Source organism: Aquila chrysaetos, chromosome 11 (assembly GCF_900496995.4).
Source record: "Aquila chrysaetos chrysaetos chromosome 11, bAquChr1.4, whole genome shotgun sequence".
NCBI lineage: Eukaryota > Metazoa > Chordata > Aves > Accipitriformes > Accipitridae > Aquila > Aquila chrysaetos.
The window spans coordinates 6,682,941-6,694,981 of NC_044014.1; the positions used below are offsets into that span (position 1 = coordinate 6,682,941).

General features: G+C 42.0%; 1 protein-coding gene across 1 annotated transcript in view; it reads right to left on the reverse strand.

The window, feature by feature from the left end:
• LOC115348189 (SEC23 interacting protein) overlaps nucleotides 1–9,581 on the reverse strand; it is a 28,370-nt gene extending 18,789 nt beyond the window's left edge. The window contains 11 exon segments of the mRNA XM_030030488.2: nucleotides 155–244; nucleotides 571–691; nucleotides 2,008–2,097; nucleotides 2,443–2,636; nucleotides 3,151–3,346; nucleotides 4,792–5,321; nucleotides 9,085–9,259; nucleotides 9,261–9,377; nucleotides 9,379–9,444; nucleotides 9,446–9,503; nucleotides 9,505–9,581. Coding sequence (XP_029886348.2) covers nucleotides 155–244; nucleotides 571–691; nucleotides 2,008–2,097; nucleotides 2,443–2,636; nucleotides 3,151–3,346; nucleotides 4,792–5,321; nucleotides 9,085–9,259; nucleotides 9,261–9,377; nucleotides 9,379–9,444; nucleotides 9,446–9,503; nucleotides 9,505–9,581 — 1,714 coding nt within the window.
• Between the last annotated feature and the right edge of the window lie 2,460 nt (nucleotides 9,582–12,041).

Below are 12,041 nucleotides of genomic sequence, written 5' to 3' on the forward strand. Positions count from 1 at the left end.
GGAAAATAACCAGGAGAAAATTCTACCAGAAATTGAACTTCTTAACATTAGAGACTTTTTTTTTTAAAAGGCATGTTTATCTGAATGAGAGATATAGAGACCCACAATTAAACAGTTAAGAATACAACTGCTCATTAAACAAGCAAAAACTTACCACACTCAACAATGCTTCTAAATCTCAAGTCGCATACAGGACCTATGCCATGAACCATAAATACTAGATGGTCAATTTGGGACATTTCTCCTGTAGAAAAAGAAAATAAAAAAAATCAGAGTACCAATATGTACTGCAGTGGTGATATTTAGAGTCAAGCAACTTTAAGATGCACTTGCTTTATAAAGCCTATTACATAACACAGTTCAGGACATAACATAGCCTACAGCACTCCTTTGATTAAAAAAAAACCCAAACCAGATAACCTCTTTCAAGCAGCTTAAATTAAGGAGTAACTTTAATCTTTAGATTCTAGGCACGAACAGTGCATTGCCACTTCAGCCACTATTGTCCAACTTTTGCACAGAACCGAACCAACTGCTCAAGCTGCAGACCCACATACAGTAATCACATACCATCAGGAATTTCATCATGGTCATCATCAATTCCACGTTTTACTACCCTGGGTCTTGCCTGACCATCTTGAGTGGTGCCCCATTCATCTGGAGTGGCAGAAGGTTGGAACTGAACTATGACCTGAAAAAAATACATTGTCCAATTACAAACACAAAACCTTATGATTCATATTGTTAGTCTGAAAGCATCACATGGTTTAACACACTTTTTGTTTGATTGCTTTACCTTGCATCTGAGACTTGACTGTTTTCTTCAGTTAGCACATATGCAAAAAAAAGCCTTAGAAAACCCTAGGGCTATTCCCTGTAGCAGTGACAGCTTCACTAGAACTAGATTCTAAACTAACACAGGTAATTCTCATTAGTGTGAAAAGCAACCAGATGGCTTAAACAAAAGTAACCACTAGTTGAAGAAGCTGGCCTGCTCAGTGATTCTCAACAATTTTAACTCCTTAGACAAGCATTATTCAAGCTCCTCTTTCCTAGACCCCAGTATCCACTCTTCCTTAGCAGATAACTGTTTATGTGAGGAAACTGAACACTACCCCTATTTACAATTACTCTATCATGGGGGGGAGGGGGGGGGGGGGGGGGGGGAAGAAGAAAAAAGAAAGGAAAAAGTGCAGTGCTTTTCAGGGAAGGACAACAACATTGAAAGTAGCCCAGAAACCCTAGAAAGTGAGGAATTCAGTAGTACAGCTGTTTATAAGACTTACACTGACTCAGTACAGTCTGAACTCATAGTTACGACACCAAGTGGTTTAAGCACTCCTTCTCCGGGTTTTTACTGGACAGAACTCCTTAACCAGCATTAATAAGTGCTTAAAGTAGGAGCAACCGTGATCCTTTCTGGCCCTTAGATTATTTTACTTATTTATTAATTACTGCATGTGTGATAAGTGAACAGTCAACAGCATTGGTCAATAAGGCTAAAGTCCATGTTTTAATCACATGAAACTGTTAGCAGAGTATTTGGAAGAACTTTTATAGCTTTTTTTGCTATACATTCTCATAGCCTAAAAACAGTTGCAGTGGAAGAGTTCTCATGGCTTAGATACACAAACTAATTACCTTATAGTTAGATTAATGCTCTTCTCCACATGAAAGCTCTTAGTTTAAATTGCTTTCCATTCAGTACAGACTGTCTGAGGTTAAACTAATTCAAATTGCCTCCCGTTTGCAGCCAGTTATGCTTAGTTGAAATATTTACTATGCAAACCCTTATTCTTCTTATGTTTCAGAAAGCATTGTCTTTTAATCATGTGACAGCATATTGAAGGAAGGAGCAGTTCAGTGTTCTATAAACTTTATCATCTTTAATACACGTGTATCCAAAACAATCAAGCAAGACTAAGACTGCGTTCAATTTATGCTTCCATCCGTCTGCTCATTCACCCCTAATGAATTCTGTGAGAACCAATTGCCAAAGTCTATTACCTTGGGATTATGCATAACAATTGTCTCCCCATTTGGGAATTCAAGCCGCCGATGCCATTGATTTGTCGTTACAGCCCTTTTATATTCTGCCTGAAACAGTAAACAAGTTACACAAAATCAGTATGCCTTCTCAGACGAACTATTTTTTGGCCTTGTGCATCATCTGTAATGTTAAAGTTATAATTTACATAACTTTATTTATACAAAAGCGTCACGTGAAGCACTACACAAGTTGATTTTAGGTCACAACGGTGCAGGACCTATGCATGAGCAACATGGCCTTCTAGCCACTCCCCTTTCCAGGATTTGCTTACTTACATTCTAGAAAGCGCATTCTGGAAATCATTTTCATGAAACACAAAGTAGTATTTCTAAGGTCATAAATATAAAGAACTATCAAGTTCTTCGTGAAGTTTATATAAAGGTAATACTAACCTCTAGCTTATCACTAAAATCCTCAGTGTAAGGAATAAACCGGCTATCCTTGTCTCCCTTATAAAACCACATGCATCGTCTCACTTCAGAAGGCTCTTCTTCCCAGTAAACAGCTTTCCTCATTCTGTCATACAGGTACACATCATAGCGTCCCCCGTCAGTGCTCAGAACCACACTCTCAGGATCAGGCTGGACTATGACACAAAGTCACACTTGGTTACAATACTAACACATACAATCTTTTTTCTCTCTCGCCCCAGCCCCAATCACTTCTGTGATGAATTAAGGCCACTAAGACAGATAGCTGTACCTTGGAAGAGAAGCTTCGTAATATCAGGCAACCATTGTGTTGCTCCTAAAACACTTCTATATGCTCTGTACACCACAAAAAAAAAAAAGCTTTGAGCAACTCCCAAATATGAATACTTATTCCAGAGCTGACAGAGTTTAACAAAAAGGCAAACCAAGACATGGGTAACTAAGAATTCTATGTGAAAATGCAATATCCACTAGGGATGTACATCTTAACACTGACAGCATGAAGCAACAGATAACGTAAGTGAATAAATCAAGTAGCACAAAATACATCTTTGAGATGTGTATTAACATTACTTATTACTGTCATATCACTCTCTCACACCTGAGTGGCATTACTCTAATATCTTCCTTCTAGTCCTTCTGTTCACCTCTGAGTAAGATATGACTTACCGGAATTATAGACTTCCTCTAGTTTTGCAGAATCCAGAATGCTGAATGGCATCCATATTTGCTTGTCCTCCACCTCCTTACAGTAGAACCAGTGTGGCTGAACAGGCTCATATTGGTTCTGCAGCAAAACAGGAGGTGCCTGGACCAGTGGACCTGCAGGCCTGGGAGCTCGGAGCTGTGACTGAGACTGTGGAAACTGAAAATACATATGGGCTCATCACCTCAATCTCACATAGTTTTTACAGAACTGATCTATAATTTACTATACAGAGAACATTCTGAGCCTTTATTTCTAACATTTTTTCCTCCCCAAGAACATTATCTTTCATTATAAAAATGTTATAGTCAAGTTGTCCGCTTTATCATGTTTTTGAAAACTTACACCTTTTCAAATTGAGAAAGGATGTGAATTTCATTCCCACAAATAGTGTTAAAAACTGTTATGGTCTAGCACCTTGATTACCTAAAACCAGTAAGACTTAAAACATTCTCTTAAATTTTCAAAACTCAGGCTGAGCTTATTTCTTACAGCCACCAAATCTGACATGAAAATTAAAATGCACTCTTCTCATTATTCATTTATACATAATCACATTTTTGCATAAAGATTTGTCAATTTTAACAAGTGGCTGCTTCAGTAATAGCTCTCTTCCTGCAAAGTGATCAGGACAGGCAGATTTCAAACTCAAATGCAGCCTCAGTGATGCAAGAAAAGTAACTGATTTTGAAAGGGACTATAGCCTACATAAAGCTGATTTCATACAAATTGTACAAAGCTCCCAGTTAGCACAACTAAAAGCAAGTGATGTCAGCAGTAGCAACTGCTTTGGTTGATACACTTAAAAGAAAAAAAAACCTAATAAATTGTACAATATATAAAATCAAGCAAACAGAAGTTTTGAAATTCTTCAATCTAAAACTCCAGATTGTTTAGGTTGTACCGCCTTTGCTATGTTTTTTGTCACTATATAATCTTTCTATTCTTTATTCACAATAGCAGCAATATAGGAATAGCTCAGGCAAAATAAAAACAATTTTTGTTGTTTTTAAGGAAAACTAGTCAGGTTATTACTAACCCATTCATGTTATTTTAATAAGGCTTTTGTGAAGGTAAAAGAAGAATGGAGATTAATGCTTTATATCTCATAAAATCCTCAACCGATGTGTTTCAAAGGGTTTGCTCACAATTTACGTGACTTAGATCATAATTTCAAAAAGTGCTGGCTTCACCAGCAAAACCAGCTTGAAAAGAGTTTTTTAGCCCGTATCTTGCAAATGGCTGAATGACCTGATTTACAGCAGAGGCACAAACAATGTAGCAACACAGCTGAAATGGCAGCAAACTCAGACAGAAAAGAGCAACAGAACTTAACAACCTGGCTTTGTTTCTCACACCAGGGACTCAGGTAGCTACAGCCTCAGGGTACACTCACTTCAAAGATCAGGAAGTTTTCCTAAAGCAACAGTTGCAGTCTAGTTCTAGTGAAAAGATTTTGCTATCAGAAATAGTTCAAAACTTTTTCTGGAGTTTTTCTGGGGGAGGAAAGAAAAATCTTCAGAAGATAAAACATGCAGTTCAAAGAGGACAGTGACTTAAATTGTTTTGTTCTGGTACCAGGACATCAGGAATGAATTATATACCTGTGTCAATGACCCTGGAGGTGTCTGATACATCTGGACAGGTGGTACAGAGGATGGTGGGTGAGCAGGTGCGTGAGTCTGTTGAAGCTGCGGCGGAGTAAGGTACGGGTTGGCTCTGCTGCTCAGGGTGGTGTGCCGATAAGGGTTATATCCCTGCTGAGATGTTCCCTGGGGAAGAGTAGGCGCATTTGCAGGCGGGGGACAGCTCTGCTGAGGAGTCTGATAAGCTGTGATTCCCACCTGTGAAGCAGGTGGTGCACTGTAAGAGGACTGTGACTTAGGAATATGCGGTGAAAAGGCATTTTGCCCATCCTGTGACCCAGGCACAAGTGGAAGTGAAGTTGGAGGCCTGGAGAAGGCTGGTGCTCCAACAGGTGGTGCAACAGTTGTTAAGGGTGGCTGCCCAATACTTCCAAATGGATCACTGCTACTAGGTACTTGAGAGAAATAGTTGAAAGTCTGTGGAGGATTGGGGCTGGCAGAAGTCTGACCCAAGAAGCTGTCCTCTTCACCAACATCTGCAGAATCATCTGCAAAAACAAAAAGATCACTAGAGATATTGCGAGAGGTTCAAACCAGTTAGTTACCAAAACTCTGTTGGCCCCCATAAAGCCAAAAAGATTACAAAGCTTACACATCCTTGACGACTAAACACATCATAAAATGAAACAAAAGATACCATGTCTTCAAGAACATTTAAATGGACCATAAAAGTTACTTGGTGTACACAGAGAAAGCAACAAAAATTAAAAATCTGAAATAAGAGACCAAAGTATGACTGAAGTCAGGACCTTCCCAAGACAACTAGGCAAAGATCCCTGCTTCCAGGGCACTAAAATCCCTTCCAATTTCCCTTATGCCTACCAAATGCAAGAGCAGCCTTGGTTCATTTCCTTTCACCATGAAAACAGTTACTAAGCATAGGACTTTACGGTCTGATTTTTAGACTTCCAAAATCAAATTCAAAAGTAGAGCTTAAGGACGTTCTCAAATAGGCCAAACCGATTGGTTAACCAATGCATTCTTGCCTGCTCCTTCAGCAGAGCCCCCGCAAGGTTTCTCATTTCACTTGCAAGGTGGCCATAAGTCATTGCTCCAAGTCATTTGATGAGCAGGACTTAGTCCAGTTCTCTCTAAAAATCCTACTCTAGACTGGCACAAGAGCTAAATCTCTGGTGCAGAAAAGTAAGTCCCCATTCTGCATAATTGCAGGATAGGGCTTAAAAAGGTGCAAGACAATGACTGCCCTTTCGCAGTGAGAAAATACATAAACCAGGTTCTGGTCAATCACAGTTTTCTGCTTTGCAGCAACCTACTAACAAGTGGAAAAAAAGGTGGCTTGATGTTATCACAGGTCTCACAGTAAGCTCAGTTAAACCTGTGATGGTCTGAGCATTACTGCCTGCCTCCTGAAGGAACAGCACCTTGCAAGCAGCCAATGCAATTTGCCGAAGTCATAAGAGTGTTGTCATCTGCTCTGGCAATCAAATAATCCCCAGGCTATGGGGAAGAAACCACAGAGCTATCATTGCTTCTCTGCTACTCAGTCCCTAGCCAAAGAGAGAGACCAAGCATCTCTGCAGCTACAAGCAGCCAATAATAAATGTCTTTATCCACAGCCAACATAACTGTAATATAGAGTATCAAGGGAGCACAGGGGAATCCACAGAGAAGCCTCCCTAGGAAGCTGCTGTTCTAATTAATTAATCATAAAAGAAGCAGCTGCCTCGACTAAACCGGACTATTTTAACCGTCTTTTATTAGTAATCTTTTCAGATCATGTCAGTTTGAGGCATCACCTGCATTTATCAATTTCTCTTACTTTCACCTATAGCATTTTATCCCACTTTGAGGAACAAAACACAAAATCTACATGTGTGAACCACCATGTGGAGAATACTAAAACCATTTATAAGCAATGACCACTATGAAGTCAGGCCTATGGATTATCTCCAAACTACAAGCAGACTAGCCATTTATATTAAATAAGAGGTCTCAACTTCTAAACAATAAAATTCTTCTTCCTTTCACATTTCATAACCATTGTGGAATAGAGAGGACCACACTGTACACCACACTGTTAATTCTCAGCTTTCCAAGTAACTGGTAGCAGAGGCAATTCACCTCACCGCGTCAGATCACGATAAATATGTAGCAATGGGCTGAAGAGTTTTCAAGGCCTTTACCAAATGCCCGTTCACAAAACAGCTACTCTTCTCCAATTTCAACTAGGTTTCAGAGATTTAGTCTAACTGTACCTTTCCTTGCAAAATGAGGTTGAAAAAGTTCTGCCAAAACAAAAATTATACTTATATGTGTGTGTATATATATACACACACAGAGTTTTCCAACACAATACATTACTTTCTACTTTGCCTTTTTCTAATTCTGCAAAAACTATGTTGGAACATAAACCCAGACTGGCAGAAAAACAAGCACTTCATACAAATTTAAAAATTTCCTGTGAGTGTACAGCTTTGACATACAAGGGCAGTATTCTTCCCATATACAAAACAGTCTTTCTTCAACCGTGACTATGTGACAACCTCCTGTATATCCCTCCATATATAACGTGGAACCTTGCCATTCACAGATTGTCACCTGACAACCACAAGTGACATTAGTCCACTTCCTTATTAGGAACACTCCTCTCTGTCTATAGTAAGTATATTGGTTACTTCACCCACACCTGAGCCAGAGAATGTATCTTCTATCATCAAACTGCAAAGCACAAAACACTTATTACTTACTCTTGGAAATACAAGAATTTTATGACTGCACACAGCTTCCTAATGTTGGCTGTCAGATGTCAAACAATTCCTGAGATCAATTCTTATTACAGTTTACACAATTTAAAATACAAACTCAAGAGCTTGTTCTTTCCTGCTTCAAACTATGATTCAAGATGCAAACTGCTCTACACAGCCAGATCCCTGTGACACCTGGCTGGACAAACAGTGAGCGCAATGGACCACTGAAATAGAACATTTAACAGGACGTGGGCCTCATCGGATGGACACAGATTGTGGCACAACCTCCAGCACTGAAATTCACTCCAGCTGCAAAACTATGAATCTTCATCCCATCAAATTTTAAGTCAGATGGAGAGCATATGATTCACTGCATTAATGAAATCCCATCAGATTTTCTCCTTGGCTAGCTTCAAAATCTTCAGGAAATTGCCACATAACAGTCGTCTGTGCAGAACTACTGGCCAGACTAGCACTTAAAAACTACTTTTTTTAAGAAATGAAAAACAATGTATATTTGCAAGAAAGAAAAACTATAAAGATTGCACTATGGAAGTAGTAAATATATCGGCTACCTAGATACCTCAAGTAAGTACGAATAATATTCTAATGCTTCTAACCCTCCCACCCAAAAAAATGTAGTTGATATAAAAAAATGTTTCAAAGCCATACTCGGCAAACATTTTCTTAAATCTACAGAGATGTACTCCACTGATTTCCAGGTATATTAACACTTATTTTAGCTAAGATACAACAGCATCGAAATCAAGTCTTGGATTTTGGACTCAACATGTGCTGATGCAGTAAAATTTAAAATAATCCGATTTCTAGTTGTATTTCTAATACTTAGAGCTTTAATCTCAGACTGAACACGCTTCCAGAAAAATCCGTTCCTTTATCTGAAACTATTTGAGCGCCAGATTTTAAGTTGCAGATGCATGTGTTTGGAACACCACTAAGGCTTTAGAAGGAAAGGGTGTTAAAACTACAGCTAAGTTAACAAGGCCATTTAAGGTGCCTGCTTAACATGCTATTTTCACACAGGGAAAAGAGAAGATAACATGGCAGAGGAGCTTAAAGAGAGCGAAAATACTAAGTGCATCCCTGAATGGAAGTACTGACAGCTGGGAATTGCTGAAACAAATATACTAATCAATGAACTGAAAACATGATAATCCTCCTCTCTCCTTAGACACAGAACTAAAGCCCAAACACTTAAGCACAGGCAGGAAAGCGTAACGCACACATCTCGAGCAGCTTGTCTTTCCTGAAGCACCAACGCCCGGCAGCTAGCAGTGACAGCCAGCTCAGAGCGCCCTACGGACCGATTAGGGTCCAACCGACGCGTAGCGGGCCCAGGCCCGCGGCGCCCCTTGGCAGGCCCCGGCTCGGTTCCTCGGGTCTCCCGCCGAGCCCACAGCCCGTTATCCAGCGGCGCGGAGGGCAGAGTCCCGCCGGGCTCCCGCGCAACCCCGCCGCGCCCTCCCGCTTCCCTCACAGCGGCCCCTCAGCACTACCCCCCCCCCCCGGCCGGCCTCCCTACCGGCTGCCAGGAGAGCGGGGCCCGGCGGTATAGCCGGAGCCTGGCTGACCGGGATGAAGGGCACGGTGAAGTTGAACTCGGTAGCGGAGGAAGAGAAGAGCAAGTTGGTGCCGCCACCGCCGGTAGCCCCAGGCTTCGCCGCCGCCATGGCTGCACCCCGGCCACGTCCCTTCCCCCGCGGCGGCCCGGCCCTTTCCGCCCTCACCGCTTTGCCCGCTTCTAAGATGGCGGCGGTGACGCGCCCTGACGGCTTCTCCGCGTACGGGTGAGGAGGAGAAGGCGGGCTCGGCCCTGGCGGTGCCGCCATTGCCGCAGGAAGAGGAAGAGGAAGAGGAAGAGGAGGAGGAGGGCGGAAGCGGGGAGCCCCCCGTGCGAGGCTTGCGAGCGGGACTTGGCGGCTGCAGGGTGCCCTCGTCCCCCGCCGCGGCGAGGCTCGCCCCCGCCATGCCGTGCGTGGCCGACTGGCTCAACAACCCCTTCAGCATCGTGCAGGGCATCTTCGGTGAGCGCGGGCCGGGCGGGGCCGGGATCCTCTCAGCAGCCACCCGGCCGCCGGGAGGGCGGCGGGACGGGGGCTTCCCCTCACGGGGTGGCGGCGGGGCGAGGCCGGGAAGGCCCGGGGGAAGCGGGAAGAGCAGCGAGGGCGGGCGGCCGCTTGCTCCTTCCCCGGCGGGAGCGGGCGGGAGACGCGTTGCCGAGGCCTCCGAGGGGGTGCGCGGCCCTCGCCGGCGCCTGGGGGTCCTGTCCCGGAGCTGTGCCCGGGCAGCGAGGTCTACCTCGGTTTGGCAGGCCGGTTGGGGGAAAAAAAAGTGAAAACAATACGTATTGGGGGTTTCAGGAAGAAGGCGTGCTGGCTGCGTGTGTTACCGATCAGTGGTAGTATTACCAGGGCTGTCAGCTGAAGCTGCTTCTGTGCTAGGCTCGATTTGAACTGAAAGCGTGCTGAAATAAAAATTTCCGCGGTGAACATAAAGCAGAAAGCGGTACCTCGCCTCCTCCACTTTCTAGCTGGGTGTATTGCAGCGTTTCAGAGCTTTTCCTCACTTCTAAGGGTGGCTGTGTTCATCTTGGTTTGCCTGGAAGCGTATAAGGGGGGAAGTCAGTGCAATTATAAGGGCATAAAGTAGTCTAAAATGCAGTCATTTGCCCAGAATAGAAGTAAATGTTGAAATTGCTTACTGCGTTAGGAGAATGCTGAATAGAAGCCTGTTACGTGAGGCTAATACGCCTGTAAATGTGTTTTGTTTTGTAGCCCAAAATGTTCCAAACTCTGATTGGGAAAAGAAGGTAACCGAATACTTCAAGGAGAAATTAAAAGAAAATAATGCTACTAACTGGGTGAGATTGTTTTATTCTTTTAGAGTTATGCTTTTCTTAAGTTTCATTCTTTTATTTATTGCAGTGACATGCTTTTGAGAAGTTCTTCCTTTTCGTGTTAAGTACACCTCCAAATTTTAGGCCTAGACTTTATGATACATTATTTACATCTCAGTTGCTTTAATCTGTGTGTAAAGCAAAAATGTAATATCCTGACCGAAACCAGAGAAGCCAATCCACTCGTCTTCAGTGTACTGTTTTGCCCTGGGCCGCAACTGCTGAATGCTGCCTATTTGTAGTACAATCCAGTAGATGGCAGGAGTTGACAAATACTGTCATTTTTTAAAGTGCTAATGCCTGCCCTGTCTACTCTGAGTCTGCAGCAAATGTTTGTACACCACAAGTTTCTGAACTGCTTCTCTCATGATCTTTAATGCGATGCTGCAAACTTTGTGTGGGTTGAATAAATAGCTGCTTGGGCTTCCAGGTTTTAGTAAAAAATACTTTCTGCTAAAACTGTGCCTTACTGGGCTGGATCAGGCCTGGTTTTTGCGGTTTAGCAAGGAAGCTATGCTTTAGACGTAAACATGAAGCATGCACACTTGAGTTCAAAAGCTGATATATTTCTAAAAGGCTGTGGCGAAAATGGCATCGTGGAACACTGCTAAGTGAATTAGAAACTTTCAAATCTGTTCTACTTATTGCTAAAAAACAAGTGAAAATTATTGGGTTTCTTTTTTTCTTCCTCTGTCAGTGAGAGTATTCTGTAATTAATATTTCAATGACAGTTTAAATCGAGGTGTAAATGGCAAAATTGTGTTAAATTTACAACATTAGAAGGAATTGAAAGCACATTTTCTTACTCAAGAGAAACATGAGGGAATATATGTTTGTTTGTTAAAATGCCATTTCCTATAGGGCCACGTCTGGTTTTTGTTGCATTTTAATATTGGATGTGTGTTTTTTTCCAACAAAGAGGTTATCTGCAAAACCAGAAAACTCTATTCTTATTGCAAGTCTCATTATTTCAAGTTATACCACATGCCTGGGCGTTGATTTTTTCCTTCTGTTTTTCCATTGTCATGTAAACATATGTGAAAAAGACTCTCCCAATGTGGACTTGCAAATTAACATACAGCTTTTCCATGGCCTTTTGTTATAAGAAATTGTGCATGCAATTGCTGTAGTACCACTGGTACATAATACATGGTAAAAGTGCTGTTAAATAGGAATAAGATAAGTAATAAATTCTATTTAATACCTCAGCTGCAATAATTCCCAGTTTAAGAATTACTTTCAAATGATGTACAGGTTTTCATACGGTTTCAATGACTGAAATGCATTTCTTTTATAGTCAAGTATCGGGATTAAGAAATGAACAGGACTGGTGGCTTAGGAACTGGAAGAATTTGGGAACTGTTACGTGTCTGATAATCGTAACTATTATCTGTAACAGCTATTGCAGAAACTTCTGGTGTTGAGGTATACACACTTTGTTACTGCTTGGATTAGGGCAGGAGATGTACTCAGAAAATATTAAGTATGTTACCTGATGAGGCACTGAATTGTCAGAGGCAATTAATCATATCAACAGCAACAATATGGGGTTTGAGGCAAGTAACTGAACAGTAGGACATACT